The 23,909-nt window shown below is 31.2% G+C and overlaps 1 protein-coding gene across 1 annotated transcript in view; it reads left to right on the forward strand.

Annotated features, from left to right (window-relative positions):
* The window catches only part of LOC118193205 (uncharacterized), a 343,543-nt gene that overhangs the window by 148,477 nt on the left and 171,157 nt on the right, over positions 1-23,909 (forward strand). The window contains exons 3-8 of the mRNA XM_085818627.1: positions 3,280-3,490; positions 11,568-11,669; positions 14,095-14,211; positions 21,237-21,368; positions 22,252-22,374; positions 23,444-23,695. Of these exons, the coding sequence (XP_085674753.1) occupies positions 3,280-3,490; positions 11,568-11,669; positions 14,095-14,211; positions 21,237-21,368; positions 22,252-22,374; positions 23,444-23,695 (937 nt within the window). The remainder of the gene's footprint in view (positions 1-3,279; positions 3,491-11,567; positions 11,670-14,094; positions 14,212-21,236; positions 21,369-22,251; positions 22,375-23,443; positions 23,696-23,909) is intronic.

Consider the following 23,909-nt stretch of genomic DNA (forward strand, 5'->3'; position numbering starts at 1 on the left):
TAATACTACGAAACCGTTTAATTTTAATTAGATATAAAGCTTTTTTATTAGCAATATAGAAAACGATTTTTTATTCAGAAAACATGACGTAAATGGATTAACCTTTTATGACCTTCATACATCCAAAAAGCAATGGGGGGGGGAACAAAAGAAGAATGAAAGGGGAGCATATTGCCACCACAGACTCACCTATATCTTTATCCTATTTCTATTTAATTTTTTCACTCTGTTAGAATCTATACGAGACGTATCAATTCAACAGAAAAGTAAAACATTAATGGCGTCGTAGCTTTAAGAATAATCACGATTCATTTTATAAAGCACGTTTTTACGACTATTCCTCTCTATTTGCTGTTATTGTATTCAGTATATTTTACCCAAAATAATTTGAATATAACAATTTTTCGTTAGTAACTGAAATGTACAATAATAACAAGAGAAAAAAAATGTTTGATCGCCGGACAGTGCAGAGAAATTTTATGTAATTTGCATGGGTAACAAAGCCTTCTTTAAAGGAATACGCGTTTTATTGCATGCTATTTGAACTAAGGGCACTAAAGGTGAATGTATTATTCAATTCACGATTTGCTAAGGGGGCTATAAAACGAATTTATTTTTTTTTCTGCCGGATTTAATTAATGGAATCTCTATTTGTATTTAAAAAGTTGATGGGCTAGTAATTTTTTCTTTGCATTTTAAGCGCTGCTAGTGTAATAGCTAAATTTGTTTTCGGATATAATAAGCTTCTTGAACCGATAAATATGAAATTTATTAATTAGTACTTAATTATAACATAAAATGGCTAATCAGATTTATGAAGAACAGCATGCCAAGTTCAAAAAATAATTTCTAAAACTCGCTTTTGTCCTCACAAACTCTGTCTTCATTTTCCAAATCACATTTCATTTCATTATCATCATTTCATAATCATCATTCGCATTGTCTGTTATGTAACCAGTTTTTGGTATATAACCAGTTGTCGCTAGTCTTGCTATAAAAGATATTTAATTACTTTCCCAGCATTAAAGTATACTACATTTAAGTATACCCTGATCAATAAATAGCCATAGAAATCTTCTTAGTCTTCTTGTCATTTTTTTATTTTGACCTCAGATATACCTCCGAAATTCTTCGATGATTTAATTTATTGCGTTATTTCACTTTGCGCTGCCATGCTTTTGTCATTCAAATAGTGTATAATTTTCATATTTCTGCCTTTCGGAAAAGCCTCAAATATTCAAATTAACTCTCAAATTTATTTGTTAACAAGTAAAAGGGATTTAAGAGAACTAGATTTCTCTAATAACTTAATTATTATTTTAAATAATGCTAGTAATAATATTTGTAATACATTGTTATAATCAAAATATGTTTGATTTTTAATATAGTCAATGTTCGTTATGACGTTTTCGATTCAAATTTTCGGGACAAAAATCCATATTTGATTACAAAAATTATAAAAAGATATATCTTTTATAAATTGTTTATTTATAAAAGAACTTATAAAATTTATAAAAAGAAAGAATGTATAGAATTAAAATTCTATAATTCTCTACAGAATCCACTTTCGTTATAGAGATCATTTTCTATTCTACTCCCCCCCTTTAAAACATAAGGGATCATAAAAACAAGTGTCAGTTGTATAGCAGATAATTTTAAGAACTGCCTCATTATTATAATTATTAAAAGATGTTTCTAATACTGTAGATTAGATACTTGTTTATAGAATCATTGATTTAAAAAAATACATATATATGACATTATTTATAATAATAGTATGAGGTATACAAATTAAATAAATCAACGACAATTCTTTTTTAGTACGATAAGAATAAATATTCATCCTATTCAGTTTGCCATTTTCACAAATAAAAAATTTACTTTGCTGAAGGTGTAAGAATTTATTCCCATTTCTACTGAATTATACTGTATAAAAAATAGCAACAATCATATATTCAAATAAGAAACTTTAAATTACTTAATAATGAGAGCAAAAAAAGAAGCTTTTAGAATTACAAATTTTTATCTAGAATTGATCTTTAATTTTCCGAAAACAAAAAATTTTTTTGCCAATAAGAGAGGCTGAAAAATTTTGACTGAAAAGACGGTATTAAATTTTTTTCTATTTGCTTTTATTTTTTATTATTAATTTTATTTTTATTTATTTGGTTAGTTAGTTTTTACTTTTATTTATTAGATCATACTGGCTATTAGTCGTATTTTTCGCTTTTAATATCTGCAGAAGATATAGAACGTTCCCAAGTTAGTTTCAATGTGTATTCATCTAGTAGCTTATAAAATGTTCCACTATTCCTCCTGGGCCAAATCTCTTGATATTTACTGATAAGTCAGTCACATTAAAACTTTAAAAAAGCTATTTTGGACAACCATTGAAATCTCAACTCTTTCTGATTTTTAAAATTTTATTATTAGTCCAAAGGGCAATTTGCCCAAAAGGACTATTAATTCCGCTTTGGCATTTTGCGTCGATTCACGATAAGCGTTGTTTCATTTTTCAAATTGTTGCCACCATGATCGCCCTGTATTATATTTAAAGAAATTAAATAATGAAAAATATGCATGAACGTATGTATGATTCTCGAATAGGCATCTAGAGCCATTAAAATTTGAATAACGTTATCTTACATAGAATATTGGCATGTGGAAGCCCTAATTTGGAATTTGGTATTTGTTTTATTATTGATCTCATTTTTGTAACACTTTAGCGAATTTTTGATTTACAAACTTAACGATTTCAAAGCGAGCAATGGCAATACTGTACGGGGCGGGGGAGTATCTTCAGCGCACGAGACTGTATCGAAAATTGTAAAGATATGCTCATTTTAAAATTATTTCGCGGTATCGCTCTTGAACTGAGTTTCATGGTTTTAGTGCGTAGAACATGATGTTTAATAAAGGTAACGTTAAAAAAACACCTCTTTGGACGTAATCTAAAACCTTTCAGAATTTTTTAAAATTTAATTTAATTTTTTTTATTATTTATTTACTCATTTGTTTTCTTAAAAAGAAATGGCGGGAAAAGCATTCTTTATATAAAGCTATTTTAGGTATGAACCATTATTTCTTTCAACAAATTTCATTCAAAGAAAGGAAGAGAACTGTTTTTTTCTGTAGGAAATATGTAATTTGGAATAGTAACTAGCATCCCAAAATGCTTATTGGCATTTTGAGTGATGAATGTGAAAAGAAGTTTGCAATTTATCTTGTTATTTTCTGAGAAATTAATTTGTTTTAAAATAATTTTTTTTTTCGTTTCAGATACACGCTCAATACCGACCGAATTATCCACATCCATACTTGCAAAGAGAAATCTTCGTGCTGAACTTAGAAGATGGCTTCTTTGGTTGCCAAGTTAACGAATCCGTCGACGTCCTTCAGCTATTCGAATTATCCAAAATCTGCGACGGCGTACCTCAGTGTTTCCTCGGGTCAGACGAGGTGGCCGACGAACTAAAATGCAGAGACAGAAGTAAGTTCTTGTGATTCAGTTTCATTCCAAAATTTTCTCTAACTGCCTTTACCTCACGTTACCTTCGATTTTCTTAAACGATATCAAATGAAATAATGTTATTTATAAATGCGGTCTTGATATGAAAATGTTAAAAATGCTCGTTTTATTCAGTCACTCGAAAGGATAAGCTAGAATTGTGGAATTTGCGGTTCTGAATTTCTTGGCAAATGAAACACATTCGAGATTATCTGAAGGTCAGCGTGTAATACATATGTAAGTTTCACTTACTTAACCACTATTACAATTAAAACTTCAGTAAAGCGTTGTATCTGTATTAAGGTGTTGTTTCGATACAACTTCAAGGTGCTAGTCTGATCTTTACAGTAAATCATAACCACCAGAATAGCAAACAGGCAACACTTTAACGTGTTGTCTGCCGACACACATAAGGGTAAACTGCACGAGCGGGCCATAAAGTAATTAAATCATTATAGCGGAAATAAAAATAAAACTGGAATCTTTAATATTTGTTTCATGCTCGTATATGCTAATGCATGCGCATATGTTAGGCATTCATGTATAGACTATTATCTTCATGTATAATTCGGGTCCCGATTAGTGCATTTTCATCATATTCTTTCGAAATATATACATAATATTCGTAGTAGATCATTACAGATATCAAACCTAAGTATATTTTTAATTTATAAGGTAAATTTGAAAAAAAAAAAAAAAAAACTGGTGGTTAAAACGCAACATGGTATCAATTTTCATTACTTTTGAACAATGCGTTGTACTTTTCAAAACATTTCAGCCTATTGGTTTGTTGTAGTGTCGTATATTTTGAAGACCGTTTTTTAAAACAATATAAATATCATTTCCAAAATTTTCGAACTTTATACATTTTTACGAGTAATAAAGAAACAAATTTATGAAATTATGGACGTTTGTGATTTGGAACTAATTTCAACAGAGTAATTTGGAGACCGAAGAAGTTTGTACTAGCATATTAAACCGCAGAAAATATGATCCAGGAAAGATGACCATGCGGCAGCAAACGTCAACGTTGCTGTGATCCACAGGGACTTTCACGTTTGTGGTCACGTTTGTGGCCACTTTGCTGTGATTCTAGGGCCACTTAATAGAGGCCCTAAAAATAAACCTATCATAACCGACTTGTGAGTTACAAGGCGTGGGCAGTCCGGACCTGGTTTTAACATGACGCTTTCTTTCACAAAATATAAAAATTCTAAAATTTAATTTCAACATGTGTAGAGACTCTAAGATTGCCCATATAATGACAAAATTTCGAACGCACACCTACAAAGCAGGGTCTAATCCTAAACTTAAAGTATCCCCAGCAAGACCAATCTTTTCTTCAATCGGCCAGGGCAGCTGAAACTCACAAAAATTTGTCACCTAAACAAGCTGCAGCTTGGCGATATCTTGCCAATTTAACGACAGAACTACTGTCAGTCTACGAGAACAACTCCCTCCATAGTGTCTGGCGGATGGCAATCGCTATAGCAACAGGGCTAGTATATTTTAAATAGAGGCGAACCAATTGTTATTTTGTTTTTGGCGACTGTTGGCTGAGGGGAAAAGTGTTATCTTTAGTCTTCAAGACACCCCTGCCGAAAATGTGTCAAGGCTCGTTTCTACGGCAACAGACAGCTGCAGACTAACTGGCGAAAGCTTTTCCTATGATAGACAGACTGTATTTACTCAGTCGTAGGCTTGCAGATCGTGGGCTTCTCCTACGATCTTATGTTTCTGACGAGCTTCGTCTCTTTCAAAAATTCGTGTTACATTATACACAAAATGTTACAATTTCACGCATATTTTCACTAAAATTATTTGCATATATACAAAATTCGAAATAATATACATTTGCACGCGTAAAATGATTTTTGCCGAAAATGTTTTTTCTCTATAGAAGGACTTAGCAATTGAAAGGAACGTTTGCACTGGTATTACAAGGTTTGTTCTGGAGATTGTATTTTAAAATAAACTGCAAAGAATTCAAAACAACCGCTCTTTCACGTTCCCGTTTTGTTTTCCTAAGAGTAACGGAATTAAAACTCTGAAATACCTCTTTCTTAACGAGGAATTCTGCCTTACGAATGTCCCCCTGACTATAATTTTCTTGATATTCGAAGTTTCGATTCACAAGTTTCGACGCAGATAGCTACTGAAATTTTGCTGTGATTTTTTTTAATACTTTATCTAGAGTAAAAACTCTTTTTGTTTCTAGTTTAACTCTGTATGGCAATTTAAAATCTAATTGTTTTCCCCTATCTCGACCATCCGCCTAAATAACTGTTATGAAATAATGTTTCGAGAAAGCAAATATGCCACCCTTAAAAATGTGACGTGCAGGCGGATTGCCCTCCCTTCCTCAAGCCACGCCACTGCTTCGTGGTCTTACGAGAGTCCTTTGAGGGGCTACATAAAAAATGAGATTTACAGCGAAAGAGTTGGTAATCTTGAACATCTAGAGGATAGAATTACTAACAGCTGCAGATGTTCTTGCCAAAATATGCATATCGTCTGTCATGTTGTTAATGGTGCACATATTGAACGCTAACAGGCCTTTTATTAACTAACTACCACTCCCCAGCAAGTTGCGGATATACGCAAGTATGTAACACTAACCATTAACTGCAACCGCACGTAGACCCTCCCTTTTTCTCTTCGATACTTTAATTATTATGTTTCGAATCAGGAATTCCCAGTCATTATTCCATGCCGTGACACTCAACTGGTTGAAAAATTCTAACAATTTATTCCTCAAAAATCTTCCCATTCTTACACCGATCATCAGAAATTTTTACGAACAATATTTTATTTTTCTTCGAATTTTCTTTCCGATAGTATCCAGAGGCGCATAATTCAACCGCAAAATTTGTGATAACACCGCCGACGAACAAACACTCCATTTGTTTTTTCTTTGTTGATATAATGTACGATACGGCGTGATGTTGCCAGCAGTCGTGATAGTTTTTTCTCCTCACAAGTATAATCATTACAGTTATTCCTAGCGATCATTTTATTATATGCGTAAACGTGCGTTGCCTTCCAGGAGGAAGGATAAAGGGAGGGACTTGGTTAGAAGTCCCCACCTCGTTCCCAGATGCCACTTCAAATCATGAGTAGAATAATTAGGTAGAGGGTACCCCCCCCCCCTCCTGTAGGCTGAGTGGCCCTGGCCTACGTTTCGTTTCTTCGAATACTTTGAAGAAAGTGACGCCATTTCGGCGCCGAGGACACGTTCGAATGAAAAAAATATTCCTTTTTAAATCCTTCTTTCCCAATAACACTAGATGGAGATTTTTTTAATGTTTTTCGCTCATACTTTTTTCTGAATTTTTCGCAGCCACTCCTCAATTAAGTGAAGTCTTACTTTATTAAAAATTTGCAACATATTAACATTAAAAAAATTGGGGTTTATTAAAGAAAAGATGAATTAAAAAAATAAATAAATTGCACGCACTTAATCAATGAACATAATAATAACCATAATAAAAGAAAGAGAGAAAATCTGAAAGGATTCAGATTTTAACTTCGCACCAGAAGATCCTTTGAAGTTGTTTTTGCTTTCGCTGAGCATCGTAGATTACTAATCTGCTCTTTGACTCATTTCTGATAACACTTTTTTAAAAATCTTTTTAGCTTTATTATTAAGCACCGCTTTCTTCGTATTTACGCCACATAAAATTCAACAGCAAAATTAGAAAAATTAAAAACTAGAAAATATTTCAAAACGCATATCTCTGGAATTCCCAATAGGTTGTTACGGGTTGCCACAAATTCTTTTATATTCGCTATACTATTTCTTTGAAAATGAGACTTTCGAGGGACCAGCCGCCTTATAGGGTTCAAAAAAGGAAAAATTTATATTAAGATTTTAATAAGTCCAGCTATTGCCGTTTCGTAAAAGTATTTTATATTTCTAATTAGACATCTCGTGATTTAAATTTTATTTTATTTAAATCAATCGGATTATAAAATGTTAAAAATATTTTTAAGTGCATTTACTGCTTTTCAGTCATTTGGTTTGCTACTAGGTTATAGAAAGATTAAATTTTTTAAGTTTATTAAGTTAAACATCCCACGTTTTACTGAACGCCAACATGTTGGTACGTGGAAATAATAAGTATTCCATTTGAGGTAATGGCAACATATCGCTTTCGAATAGCCGAATTAGTCGATTAAAAGTGAAAAATAAATATCTTATATTTTGCCGAATGGCAACAGTCTGACGAGTCGAAGATAAAAATGTTTTATTTAGAATGACGTTGCCTCTTCTCGCTTTCAAATCGCTGAGTCTGTTAAACAAAAATTCGTTTATTCGTTAAAATTAAGTTAAGTTAATATTAAGTTAAAATTAAGTTAAGTTAAGTTTTTTCAAAATATAAGTAAAATCCAAATTCCAAATTCGGTTTTTGAGGTGCTCATATTCAGGTGGAGGACTATGTATATTAAAAATTCAGTGGCTCTTACGTCGCTTTCCCACAATGCTAGGAACATACATACATCCGTACAGATTCTTCATTATTTAATTTTTTTTTAAGTAATATATAGCGATACCATTTGGTGGGAACAATTTGAAAAGTGATTCGGTCTAAAAACCGATACAGATGAAAAGTGAGTTTCGAGACTAATAGCATCTCTGGTGCTAAGGACTCTTTAAAATAAATTACACGTATCTAATCAACAAATAAATAAATAAAAAATAATGGGGAACAGCATTATACTGACGCTTATACGAAGGATGCCTTCTTGAAAGGCTTTTGAAAGGAAACTGCTCTGCATTTACTTTACATGGACTAAAAATCACGAAATGTTCTCATAGACAGCGCATTCAATAGCTGGAAAGAAAGCTGGGAGTAAACTACCAGTGTTTGGCGATTTTAGCCGCTTGGCCATTGGTTAGTTGTAATAAACTTAAATTAAATCACTTTTCAGTTCAGAGAACAAAATTTGATAAACTAATGAGAATTTTCGAGACTTTTCAACTTTGTTTCTTGGATCATTTTAAGAACAATTAAAAAGTATTGATCGTACTTACTCGCGTATTTCTCCCAGGTTAGAGTTAGGCTCTGAAAATTTTTCAAATATTTGCATTATTTTCCTCTTTCCTCTATTGTACATAGATTTACTTCTAAGGCCAGATTTATCGGTAAACTGTATTTATTCCATTGATTATTTTTTGCAGTGTATTCAATTTGTAATGACATTTCATCCATTTTATTTTCCTTTCCATTTACTACTTGAAATGTATTTTGCGCAGATTCCTCAAGCTACCTGGACGTGGCAGTTGTTTTCACATTGACGAAACTTTTCAAATATCTGATTTACCTTACTTCTCTTATTTATGTTCCAACTCAATGTAGCCTTATCGACTGCTGATGGGCTCGAGCTTTAAAAATACAGGTCTTTTTTTCGCTTTCTCTTTAGTTCCTTCGATGTACCAATTGGGAACTGCGGTCAAGATTCATTCGTGTGAGGTGCCTCTGGAGCTTTATAAAGTAAATGAGGCTGCTCAGTTACTGTTAGATATCGGCTCTATCCATCATATACAGTAATGTTAATATTACTATGTATTCGTACTGGAATTTAGGTTCCCTTTAAATAGATAATATTGTGATAGTTTGCCTGTAGTTTATTGTAGCTTATCCACGACTCCTTTTCATTTGTTATATAATTTTACTGTAGGAACGAAGTGACTCGTGTAATGTTCCCCTGTCGATTCTCAGACGGTAAAACTACTTAAAAAAGGGAGGAAATATGCAAAAAAATACGATAGCTCCCATTTAGAAAGAATATTATCACTGGAAGAATAACTACAAGTAAAACAGTATATTTTCTCTTTCTGAAATGTTTGCTCAGAAAATGGAACATTATGGTTCGAAGAAACCACTGTTTAAGTGGAATATTAACATCTAATGAAGAAACTACAATTAGAGTATGCTACGATTAAAATGGTACATTATCGTTTGAAGAAGACATCAAGAGTACTACGAAGTATTCTCATTTGATGAAGAGTTCGCCATGGAAATAGAACATTAACGTCTGATGAGGAAACTCCCATTAAAATGCAATATATTCATATGATGAAGAAAAATCCATTAAAATGGAATGTTAACATTTGACGAAAAAAAAACGCGATTAAAGTGGAATTCTAAAATCTAATGGAGAACTGCGGTTAAAGTGCAATGTCATCTTTTGATGAAGAGTCTACGTTTAAAACGAAGCGTTATTATTTGATGAAGAAATAATGATGAAAAGGAAGTGTTTTAGTTTCATGAAGATATTAAATTTCAAAGGGAATACTATTGTCTGATGATCCTCCTCAAAAAAATTTTTTTTTTCACAATTTGATGAAAAAAATAAAATGTGAATAAAATGGTACATTACAAACATGGTAAATTACATTGTTCGGCAAATCTCGATTAAAAGGAAATTTTATCGTCTGATGAACACATTTCAACTAATTTAACGATTTAAATTGAAATAAATAGGGAAATGTAAATAGAAGGTAAATAAGGAAAATAAATATGGATTATTAGAAAATTAGTACAGCTGAAGATTATCAGAGAATTGAAAGGATTTAAAGAAAATTAAATATCCAAATATAAAAATAAAATGATTAAAAGTAGTTCTTGTGAAAGAAAAAGGGGAAAAAAAGATGAGACATCTATATGTACGGACAGAATAAAGAGCCGTTTATTCCAAAACGGTTTGTAAAATGAATTCAAATGTATTTTTTCATGACGTTTGTAACTCACCTAACTCAAAAACGACTAATCGCAGACTGCTGCAATTTTGTATGTGGGACTGCTGTAACATCTAGTATTGCCTTCTCTTGTTTTTTGAAGTAACCAAAGCTATATATATATACCAACTACCCTTATCCGGCTTAAAAATCCTTATCTAGTCTTTATTTTCGTAATCGTTGGTCGTAGACACATACTTCTAATTACAGACGTGATTCGAATGACAAAAATATTCCTGTTTCGCCAGTGTCAAATTTAAAAAAAAAAAAAAAAAAAAAAAAAAAAAAAAAATCTGAAATGTTTCAGATTTTAAATTACGTCCAAAGGGGCGTTTTTTTAACGTTTTGAGTGTTACCTTTATTTATTAAATATCATGTTCTTTGCACTTAAACCATAAAATTCAGTTCAAGAGCAATATCGCAAAATAATGTTAAATTAAGCATATCTTTAGAATTTCCGATATACACAGTCTCGCGAGCTGGAGATAAAAGTATTTTTTTTTATATATAACGTTTCCATTTCTCGCTTTTAAAGCATTGAGTTTGTAAATCAAAAATTCGTTAAAGTTTTACAAAATATAAAATCTATAATAAAACAAATTCCAAATTTGGGATTTCAGATGCCCATATTCGCAGTAGGATTTCGTCATTCAAAATTCGATGGCTCTATGTACCATTGTTTTATCACAATGCGAGAAATAGACAATCATTTATGCAGATTTTTCATTATTTAATTTCTTCAAATATAATGCAGGACTCTAACATTTTGTGGCAACAGTTTGAAAAGTGAACCGATGTTTATGAGTCCGACGCAAAATCGCAAAACGAAAACAATAGTCCTTCAGGGTCTAAGACCCTTTGGACTAAAAAAAAAAAAAAAAAAAAAAAAAAAACAATATTAGGGACGAATAATTAAATCTAACTTTTAATATTGTCTCCCGATTCCTATTCTTATCTTTGGGAAACTCTTTATACTCGCTATGAACAAATAAAATGCAAGAAGTACGTACTCTCATACGACAATAATTGAACAGGATATTTAATTTGAAAATTTGCAATTTTTGATGTCATTTTCAATTTAATTCAGTTAATTAGAATAATTCGAGCAAATACGGTTAAATGAAGTTCAGTAAAAATGTGTATAATAGGCCGTACATGGAAGTTATGTGGTATCCACATCAGATTTATGCAACTATTTATGCAACTACGTATATGAAAAGACTTATGCTTATTTATCTTAATATATAATGTAATCACATTTCTTTTTCAACATTATGTATTTATCTATTTTTATTATATTGTATTTTCTTTTTACAGATTTTTGCCATCCCAAGATGCCTCGGTGCATTAATGGAGCTTGTCTGGACAATCTCTGTTACTGTAACGATGGTTTCGGAGGAAAAGGCTGCGAAATGCCAGGTAAGTGTTCAGTTTGATTTTACAGTCGTAAAACTCGGAAATATATCTGGTGAAATGTTTCACACTTATGAAAATACATAAAAACCTTTATCTATGACCTTTATCTATTTATTTTGATATATTTTAAAAAAATTTACGTTTTATAATACATTTATGTTTCATATAAATTATTTATTTATTTACATTTGAAAGTAATGTTACCAATTGGCAATATTCTTCGCGAAGAATAGAAATATAATAAATTACTTTAAGCTTTTATTTAGTTTACTTATGATGTTACTCATGTTTACGAATTTTGCCATCGATTTTTACTCTGCTTTCTGATAGACATCGAACACAATGTTGCCAATAACAATACAATCTCGGGGCGTGACTTTTTCAAAATCGATTTAAATTTTTTAATTTAATATTTAAATTATTTTTCGCGTATATCTTCGTTTAACGAACAAACTAAACATCGAATAAAGCGGAGACACATCTTTTCAATGAAATTTGTAACTTAATTTCTGATGTTTTGCTGGATTTTTTAAACTTTTCGATGTTTTGCACTATTTGATGTTTTATGAGCATTCGGAGCATAAAAGCATTTTGAGTTTGCCATCTTGGCTCACTTAATGACGAAGTTTACTAGCTCGGTGCAAGGAAGCATTGTAATTCATCGGGTATCATATTTCTAAGAAAATATCCATTTTGAACGCTCTTGAATCCATTTAAACGATTTTTTGGCAGAACATCTGTACTTACCGACAGAATAAAGGACTCTTCCTTCCAAAACATATTGTAAAATGTATTTAAAATAGATTCGGAAGGATATGTATCTCGCATAGCTCAAAAACGACTAACCGCAGAACGTTTAAATTTTGCTTATGGAACTTCTGTAACATCTAGCTGGTAGCTGGGCGCCTCCTTTTTTTGCTGCAATCGGCCGCTCCAAACATATATATGTATGTTCTTTTTCTGTTCCGGTTAAAGTTTTTATGCCTTTAGGTATTCTGCATGCAACAGCTGTAAAAATATCAACAGTTTGAAAATGTTAGCTTCGCTAGGCGTAATGAGCCGGCAATTTGTTTACATTTGAAACTCTTAGTAGTATAGTAAATTAAGTCCTTGATTCTGTCACTTGGAACAACTTCAGTGTCTTTTTGTCCACTTGACCAAAAGTTAACTTTAGATTCGCGTGCACCGAAAATTTTGTCTTTCTGCCCATTGACTGAATTACTTGTTTATGCCTAGAAACTCTAAATTTAATTGCAAAAGGGAAAAAAATAAACTGTTTTTATCTGTATTTGGTGTCTTAGTTTTTTCTGTTTTTTACAATTTTTAATGAAGATGTTTTAAGTCTTTATGTATTTTGCCTTACCGCGAAGTGAAAAATACATTGACTGAATGTGAAATATATTCCTAATGAAATTGGTGGAAATAATTTTAAATGAAGGGCAGCATTTTAAATAAAGTATAAGTTAATAGGAATTTAATTAATTTAATTTAATTAATAAAGTATAATTTAATAGTATAATTTAATAGGACATACAAGGAAGTCTCGTGGCTATATGAGATTTTTTTTTTAAATTTAGCTTTAAATAAAGTCTCGTTTTAACATTGTGTATGCATCCAGTTTCCGAAACTCAATATTCAAAGCGATTTCTTCATTCTCTGAATGTTTAGTCATTTTTCTTTATTTCATAATTTTCTTCTAATTTATTGCTTGTGTTTTAATAATGACTAAATATTTCATCATCGATAGCGTGTGTTTGAGACTAAAAATACTATTTAATACACAATTAAAAATTTTTTTTATAACATTAGCTTTTACTTAAAAATTGATATGATAATTATTAAACAAAAAGGGAAAAATATTTTATCATATAGTTTAATTGGAATAACGGATTAAGTAATTCTATTAACAGAATTCATTAACAGTTTTATAACGCGAATCATATGAGCGCGGGATGTAATGATAAATTTAAAAAAATGGCTTATACATTTGTTAATGCAATTAATCTAAAAGATTTCACTATTTAGGCACCTTACACTTTTAAATGAATGCTTATTATATAAAAACCTTTCTTTAATTGCATTTTATAATAAATTTATGTTCCCTGAATTAATTACTTATTTATATTCGATGTTATCTAGAACGTAATATTGCTTACGAACAACACAAATATAATGAATTATGAAATGTTTTAACGATTAATTAGTTTTTATTTTTCTTATGTATTTTTTTCCCTTACGCATTTTACGGGAAGTAATTAATTTCCAAATATTGCCCTTGTACTAATACCTTAAAATGATTTAGTATTTTAGAATAGCTTTTGGTGTTGCCATATTGAAAATATAAATCGTAATAAAAATCTAAACATCATTATGATCATAAACCAGCGAATAAGTTTTTAATTTTCTAATGATTGTGTTTATTTTTCAGACGAAAACGAATGCAAGTACAGACCATGTGATGTATTTGCGCACTGTACAAACACAATGGGCAGTTTCTATTGTTCCTGTTTCCCTGGATACGAAGGCGATGGATTCGAATGCCATGGTTAGTGTTTATTGACATAACCTTATTCTTAAATAAATATTACTTAATCGTTTTCAGAAATATCACGCTTGAAATTAGTTAGAAAACCGGCAGTTTTGTTCTTTCAAGTTTAATTTTAAGAGCAGAATGGGAATTTTGGCGATAGAAATGTCTTTGAAAAAGGCTTACAGGATTTTCGAATCTTTGCAAAACATGCAGCTACTATCCATGCGACCTGGCGAGTGTTGCCATTTTGTAAAATAGAAGATTTTATTTCATTTTCCTCGCGTTCTCACAAATAATCATTCTTGACAGTGTTGCCGTTTGTCAGAACATAAAGTTTTAAATTTATTTTTCAAATTTAATCAGTTTGTAATTGTCTAATGGCCTACGCAGTTTAAAGTAATAAACGTACTTTTCAATAGTTTACAGCTTTATTTTAGTTATAATAACCTTGCTGATTTATAAAGCGTATATTAAATTTTAATTTGTCCACTTAATAATATTATTGGTATTTACAGTAGAAATATTGTAATTAATAAAAAGCATTATATGTTTCATGAGGAATTATTTGTTTTTTATTTCATTCTTTGAAATCATTGACATCTTTAAAGTTACCATATAAAGTTCTATTACATAAACCAAAGTTATTCCATACGCAGTGGCAATATCTCTTCGAATTTATAAACACAGAAAGTGAATTAGGCGATATGTATTTGTAATGTCAAAAAGGTAAAGAAACTTCACATGTAAGTAGTAATTGTCAGTTTGTTTATCAAAAGTAATGATAAAAGTACTTTGATATAGAAGTATGTAGCCAGTCCTTGAGCGCATGATGTTGCAAACTCTTACGGTTAAACTCAAGGAATCAAAATGTAGTCCCACAAAAACCATGCTGAACTGCATTGATTATTCCGTGATTTTAGACTGATTAATATATTTAGAATTAGAATTTATGAGAAAATTCAAAACGATTTCCTATATATTGATACATAATTTCAATTATGCTGTTTTAAAATTGTGCGTTAAGCTTAAAATTCATAAGAAAGCAAAATTGATAAATATTTAAAACTTTAAAAATTTGATTCATTAAAGAATTATTTGAAAGAAATTCAAAATTTATTATTAGTCCAAAAGAGGCTATTAGTCTGGAAATGGGATTTTACGTTAGTTCACTATAAACGGCTCATCATTTTTTAACGTGTTGCCACTTAATATTATCTCTCTGTATTATTTCTAAAGAAATGAAATAATGAAGAAACTCCATGTACGTATGTATGTTCCTCGCATTATGAAAAAACGGCGGAACCTAGAGTCATTCAGTTTTTAAATGACGTAGTTCTCCATCCGAACATGCACTGCTGGACGCCTTAATTTTGAATTTCGAATTTCTTTTATTATTTATATCACATTTTGTAAAACTGTAATGAATTTTTCATTAACAAACTCAACGATCTGGAAACGAGCAGTGGCAACACTGTTCGAAACAAAACATTTTTATCTTATGGAAGACTAGGTGTATTAAAAATTCAATGAATGGCTCTAGGTGTCGCCGTTTTTCTGCAATGCAAGGAACATACAAAAGTACATACGAGCAGATTTTTCATTATCTAATAGTATCAATCCGATTGCATTAGTTTCTCCATTCCCAAGAAAAAGCTACCATTTTCTTTATGGCATTTGAGAAGCTTTCGAATCCTGCAAATGTCATCTGGTTTGAAAAAGGCCGATCACGTGACCTCATTACCTTGTTCTAAATTAATGCGAGGAAAGAAAACGGGGTGGAAAACCAGTGCTGGCAAGGGTGATGTATTTATTACGAGTAAAAAAAAAACGAGAGTTTAAAACGAGTTTAAATATCTATCATCGCCAGATTTAGAAATACTTTCGAATGAGTATTATAGATTTTCAAAATATCACAGTAATAAGCCAACGTTTTTAGAAGGAGTTCTAGGAAAAGTAGTATTATATAGCATAACACAGTGTTCGTGTGTGTGTATTTAATTATGGCAAAGCACACGAGGGCTATCTGCCTAAGAGTAGGGATGCCTTTGTGGAGGACTTTCTAAGGGAAACTGGCTCGTATACACGTTACACATGGGGAAAACCACGAAAACACCCATGCAGCCAGCCCGTTCGCGGGATTCGAACCTCGGACCGAACTGCCAGTGTTCAGCGACTTTACCGCTCGGCCGCTGGTGGGCAACACAGTGTTCACAGAAGTCCTTACCCAGCCTCTATTTTCGCAACAATTGGTCGTAGACGTATATTTTCAATCACAGAAATGATTTTAATGATGCGAAATTTCATGTTTTCGTATTTTTGAATTAAAAAATTAATTTTATATAAAATACTAAATCTTACATGATCTTGCGGTCTCTATAGTTATATATGCAAGTTGGGGACAATTAGCCAAACGTCGACAAAAATTACCGCCAAAGCCTTTTAGGAACGAAATTTCTTATATCTCGCCTTCTAGCTGTACTATTTTTGCAATTCCAAAGCAGTTGCATTCAGAGTTAAAATATCTACAATTGTATAAACAAGCAAACACTTAAATCTAAGATATATGGCCGTAAATTAGATTAAGCACTAAATGGACCCAAAATTATTAACCTAAAAACCATAAATAAAATAAACCTGTAAAACGTTATAAAACACTACAACAATACAGAAAAAAATACTGTCAGAAAGGATTCAAACATTTACAACCATACTTAAAGCATCAAAATAATTTTTATGTTATTTAAAACTCAAAGCCTTAAAATATTTAAATAATTTTAAATATTCTTAAAATAATTCTTTTAGCTTTGCAAAATAAGAGTTTTTGAGGCTTTTTTTTTTTTTTTTTCTTTTTAATTATGGATATTTCTGCATTCTTAAATTTAAAGTTTAAGTGATCACACTAAAATATTTTTAATTTATAGAAAAGTTTCTATCTTTTTCAATAGTTTAATAAAAATAGAAATGTTGGTTACATTTAATAAAATAAAAATGTAAAATGTTGGTTAAAACACGAAATTCAAATAACTGTTCCCTAATACTAACTAAATTTTCTTTTTACTTTCATCATTTATTATCTTCAGATTTTAAGAATAAAATGGTCCGTTAAACTATCTTACTATACGAAGCATAAAATAAATAAAATTAAATGAATTAAACTATCATAGCATCTCCGAAATATACGTACCTGATTATAGGGTAAACATCTATAAAAATGTGTTTCATTCGCATTCTTGATGAAAAGCTGCTAAGGCGGAAATATAAATACATCGGAGTTTTTGTTTATTTTAATAATACTTGTTAAAAATTCTAAATTTTCAGCATACGAGATAAAAATCGGGAATTGTTTTGATATACAGGCTTCAAAATTAGATAGTTTGGATTCTAAATTATGATGGATCCGAAAAACAATATGTAGTTTTTGTCTTAAATTTACATGTTTGGCAGTTCATCATTTTCTCCTGTGTAGTATGGAATTGTTTTATTTTTCTTTCTTAATTAGAAACAAAACAAGTATCGTACATACTTTTTGGAAGCAAGATTTGAAAAACAAGGATTGGGCAACATATCATAAAAGGATTTAATCTGAATGTACATTTTCTATAACCTATCAGTTATAATGATTAAAATATCAAGCCATTTATTTTTAAATAAAAATGCGCAAGAGAACATTTTTGGTATTATTTATCTCGAATATTTAATAATATTTAGAATATTTAAATTAACTCTAACCGTGCTTATTTTTGATTTTATTTCTTCGCGTAAGAAAAATATGTTCTTAAAATTCTACCTCTTTTTTTTTTTTTTTTCTTCAAATGTATATTCTGTAAATAACAATGGCGGAATTTTTACTTATAAAATTCTGGATGTTATAAAATAAATAATAAATTTTAAATTTTGAGTGCTGTAATGAAGAACAGAGTATTTAATTCATCAAATATTCAGGTTTAGAACTTTAATATGATGGTAGCAAAAAGCTAAGCTTCGAATAAGTTTACCATCGATATTTTAGGATAAAAACACTTTTACTATAAATAGATCTGTTGCCGATCGAAGATGAGTAAGGTCTTTCATTTTTTTTCGATGTTATAAAAATGTATTATTAAATACAGTGTAAGTTAATCAATTAAAAAGGAATTTCTAAACAATATTTTGCAAACAAGTACTAATTTATGTAATGAATCTCATAAAGAAGGTAAGATTTTAGCCCTGTATAGATCAACTGCAAAATTTCTAACTCAACTTCTCGAGTACATTATTGTCTGCATTGAAAATAAAATTAAACGATGATTATGATTGCGGTCATGTGCACTTACCTATATATTTCTTTCTTTTTAATTTTATCCAATCGCAGATCTACCATTTTAATGTTTTGATATTCTCTCTTTCTACAATTTTACGTTCAAAAAAGATAAGCAAAATAAAACAGACCCTTTTAAAATTGAAATTCGAGTTGGGTATTATTTTTATTCAATAGTAAAGCTTTACCTTTGTGATTTGGCAAGAGTGAAGACTTTTCTTGATTCGAGAAGAGAAGCGAAATGTTTCTATGTTTTTTATTTCATTTATTTTTGTAAAAATTTTAATAAAATTAATTAGAACGATTTCTGTCTCAGAATTCATTGTTTTCACGAATTAGCTAAAACGGCTTAATTTTCATTCATAGTAAACTTATTTCGTTGCAACAACTGAAACTATTAGTGTAATTAAATATTTTTATTGAGAAGAATTCTGACCAGAAAAATCAATACTCAAAGCCTATTTCTTTTATTTTTCACTTTTGAAAAATTGTTTCAAAATATAAAAGATCTGTCTGGGCGGTGGAATTAAAGAAAAAAAAAAAAAAAAAAAAAAAGAATCATCTAATGAGAGTCGCCTGGCTAGGTTTCAGCAATAAACGATGCGTAAAGTTTAAATGAAACAAAGTGATGATGATGATGACGCATTTTTTGAAGCAGATCACCCACTCTTCTTCTTCGATCCGGTTTCGCTATCGGAAGAACCAGTTGAAAGCGACACCATCTGAATTTATAACATTTTTTCTGCTATGAATTTTGCCTGCAGGCTCCTTGCTTAATACCTGTGGTCTGAAATGTATCCTAAACTCGTTTTCTTGAAAGCTAAAACTGGAATGGAATGGTTTATGATAGTATCCACATAAAATGGCGCTTTTAGAATTCATCGCGGAAGCTTAGTTTGGAACTCTTGATCGTATTTTTCAATCTTTATACTTTTTCTCATACATACTTGCTTTGATGGTGACGATAAAATTCATGTTAATAGCTTGTAGATGATTCAATATTGAAAATTTTGTTTACTTGACACAAGCGATTCAAAAATCGACCAAGTTCTCGCATTATTTCTTTTCGGCTAATGACTGTAGTTTCCTGTTTCGTAAAGTGTTCGAGTAGCATTCAATTTTAGCAAACAAATTAGTGCTTTAAAATTTCATTCACACGGGAAAATATTACTTACACTCAAGGCAAATGATTCAAAACGAATTCTGTATAGTTAATTTAGAATATGCGAATCATGGATGTTTCTATTTTGTTTTGGCTTCCCTAATGGTGCCATTTCCCATTCTGCAAAGTTTTTCAAATGGCTATTGACACTTTTTCGGTGGAATTCTTTAAGGATTGTAATTATAAGGATAAATTTAGCAGCACTGAAAGTAATCATACTTTGAAATTGTCTTCATTACTGCACATTTCTTTTGGTGATGTTGATGTTGACAGGACTCCCATCAAACACAATTAGACAGTTTAAAGCCTCCTTCTAAAAGATGAGAATAGAGAAAAGTCAGTAATGTTTATTCGGTAATAACCTTTATTAGGGAGGAGTTCTATCGAATAACTTTTAAATTTCACAATGTTGCGTACACGTGTATTTTGAGTAAGACTTGTGCATTAACATCTTACTTCAATGCGATCAACTCTTCTTGCATCATAATGAATATATCGCAATTCTATAAGCCATGGTCACATATTCAAATTTTCAATGCCTTGGAAGCAAACATTATTATTATTATTTTTTAAATTTTGTAAGCGGCTGGTATATAACAATATATCTTCTGAGGAAGTTTGACGTTCTTCGTATTTTTTACGTTTTCGTGTGTTCCTGTGTTTAACATTTTTCTGTTGCACCTTTTCCATAAAAAATTTGTATACTTTATAAAATATTGATTTTTATAATAGACTAAATATTTTTTTGTATTTTTTTCCTTGGACTTATTTTATATGATTTCTTCCTTTGCTGCATGATACAGTTTTACATGAATAAATAATTATTTATCAATTTTATAATAGTAATAATATTTCTTTGTAATCAATGAGATCTTCGTTCTGCCAATCAATTGCACGTGGATATTTGGCTACCGATCTACAATCGTCCCCTTTGATCATCACTGATCTCCTTTAAAATTTTATTGACCCCCAAAGGGGAAGTCTTAATACCGGCAGCATTGGGAACCCCTGACGTAGACCATTGATTTCAAATAATCCCACAAAAAGTAACCTAAAAGAGTTAAAATTGCAATTTCTGTAGGGCATATCGGGAAATTAACTATAAATGAAAATGCTATTCAACCAGAATACAAATCATTCGTTTCGTTCTTTAACTTTTTAAGAACAACAGTCCTATATACCATTTTGATACTAATATGTCTAGCATAAACATTCCTTGCAACGAACAACCAATATTTAGTGTCTAACGTGTCTGTTCAGTAATTTTAATTATCCACCTCTTGTTAATTGCTTGGGAATTAACTATTGATTGATTGCCCTTTGATGCAAAATTGTACTGTAGTCTTAATTCAGAATATCCAACATACTGCAAAGTGACCTCGTTATTTTTAACTTACTGAGAACGAAAGGATTCTTTAACTGCTTTACGATGTCCTTGAGACTGTAGACGTCGACCACCCTACGTTTCACTCACCGGATGTTCCTGCAATTATTTTCTTTTAAATATAATACAACCTTTTAAGATTTCACTCAGCGGGCTGTCTTACAACTCAAATGTCTTTTTTTTTTTCTTTCCCACAGATATTAACGAATGCGAAATACCATCCCTTGCTGCCATTTGCGTCGAAAACGCTGAGTGCTGTAACTTGCCCGGACATTACGTATGCAAATGTGGTCCAGGATACACAGGAAATGCAACAGTCGCTTGTACAGGTAAATCTTTATATTTTATATCTCATCAGAAATTAAAAAGAAGTCAAATTATTTAAAAGACGTCTGTCTTTCTAATAATTTCTAATATCTTACAGCTTCATCAACAGATGCGTATGTCCATTCTGTACATTATTACATAAATGTCCATTTTTCTCATTCTCAGAAAAATGAGTACTGGTTTTTCAAAAAGATGTTCGTTTTTCATATTCTTAATAAACAGAACTTACAAACTAAATTCTGGCTGAAAAATGTTTAGAAAAACGCCATCTTTCATATTGTCACATAAAAGACAAAGATTATTTTGATTTGTAGAAAGATGGGCATCAATACTACAAATTCTTAGAGAGATGGACATTCATCATTGCCCCCCCCCCAAAAAAAAAGCTGGAATGTAGATTTTCCAAATGCTTAAAAAGATGTCCCTCTTTCAGATTTTTAGAATGATGGGCATCAATTCTTCAGATTCTTAAAAAATACAATACTAATTTAGATTTAGAAGTTGTATTATTATGAAAATGGATATCGACATTGCAGATATTTACAAAAATGTCTATCTGTCAACTTCTTAGAAAAACTGATATTATTTAATTCCTTAAAAAGTAACTGGTCATCTCTCAGATTCTTGAAAATGTGAATATTGATTACTCAGTGTTCATTAGAAAGAATTAATGCTTAAAGTTCTAAGAATCTGCAAAATGGCCATATTGTGCAGTTTTACAGAGATGGCTATTATTCAGATTTTTTGAAGACTGGTACTGATTTATAGAAGATTCTTAGAAAAATACGGTCTTTCATAATCTTGAAAATATGAATATTATTCATTTCATTACAGAGATGAATTTTATGATTAAATTTTTGTAACCATTTTTATCTCTTCCTTTAGATATAAACGAATGTTTAGACCCCAATGCATGTGGCCACGGTGCCCAGTGCGAAAATATACCAGGCAGCTATAAGTGCTTCTGTCCATTGGGTTATGATGGTGATCCATTCAGAGAATGTTACGGTAAGTTTTTAGTTGTTGACCAGGTAAACATTTTAAGATTATATTCCTCAATAATATGAAAGGTAAGAAAAGTGTTTCCGCTTTAGGGCTGTACAAACAACTTGATAGTTATACTTTACTTTGATGAAATTGCTACTGGAGTTAAGATAAAAATACCAATGTTAACGCAGGTTAAATGTCCTTCAGGTAAAAATTTGTTATTTGCTGTATAGCAAAGTCTATATTGTCTTTAAGTTATAATATCTAGCTAGAACTGTCATCCTCTGCGAAATATATTCAGCAGAGTGGAGAGGAGAAAACTGCGCAGCAAAAAGTCAAGAAAATATAGCGAAATTTTTTACTACGCGAGGAAGCGTATTATCTTGATTTAGGACCTTTTACGAACATTACCAGGACATTTCGCTTTAATTGCATTTCAAAGCTAAAAAACAAGAAGTAACAGAATTCATCGCTTGGACCAGATGAAAGTATTTCAACATTCTAAACTAACCTTGGACCAGATTCTTGGATGACGCTTGAACCAGATAAATCTACGCGGGGACCAAATGAAAGTATTAGATTAACAAATTGGCGAGCGAAATAGCAAGACTATAGATCGAAAGTTAAGAGGTCTCTAAAATGAAAGTCCAATTTCTCAACAATTTGAGGAAGTCTATTGTCATGCATTTAAACCTTTTACGGACATTAACCAGAAAGTTTCACTTTAATTGCATATCGCACCTGGAAAATAAGCACATAAGCATCCATCGCTTGTAGTAGATAAAAATCCACTAATTGGGACGTTTACGTTTCAGCTGTCAAAAAGGTAAAGCTGCTTATACTATGTAAATAAATTTGATACCATTGCTGCCATAAATACTATATCTATCACGCATGTATTTTTCTATTGCAGTGGATATCTTAACAATTATGGCTTATCTGGAACATAGTACACATCACATAAATTAGTTCGTCTCAATCAAGCGGAAATGTTTTGTTTTACGCGTTATAATTTCAAAGTATACTTAATAACTATAAGTGAACACTTTAATTCTTACATCGTTATCTGACGTAATTTGACTCTTCCTAGACTTGGACGAATGTCGTAGAAACCCATGTGGTGCTGGAGCTCAATGTACAAATACGAAAGGCGGCTATACTTGCAGTTGTCCAAGAGGATATCAAGGCAACCCGACTCCAGAAGCCGGATGTGTGGACATCGACGAATGTTGGGGGCCCAAACCTCCTTGCGGGAAAGGGGCCCAGTGTGTTAATACCGTGGGTGGTTACTACTGTCAGTGTCCGGAAGGATACACCGGAAATCCGACGACAGGATGTTTGGGTAAGTTTTCACACTTCATAAAATTCTGTATAGAGAGGAATAAGTAGAAAGGAAAAGTTAACTTTTTGCCGAGATGACATCCGACCTACGGTTTTGTAGACCAATCGGATTTGAAGTCATCCTGGCGGTATTTATTGTCTTCGTTAAAAAAATTGCGTGGTTTCATTCTTACATTTCTTATGACATGTTACATTTTTAGTGCTTCGAGCAATAC

This window comes from Stegodyphus dumicola, chromosome 1 (assembly GCF_044657685.1).
Source record: "Stegodyphus dumicola isolate Sdum_Otavi_A_Nest chromosome 1, ASM4465768v1".
Lineage (NCBI taxonomy): Eukaryota > Metazoa > Arthropoda > Arachnida > Araneae > Eresidae > Stegodyphus > Stegodyphus dumicola.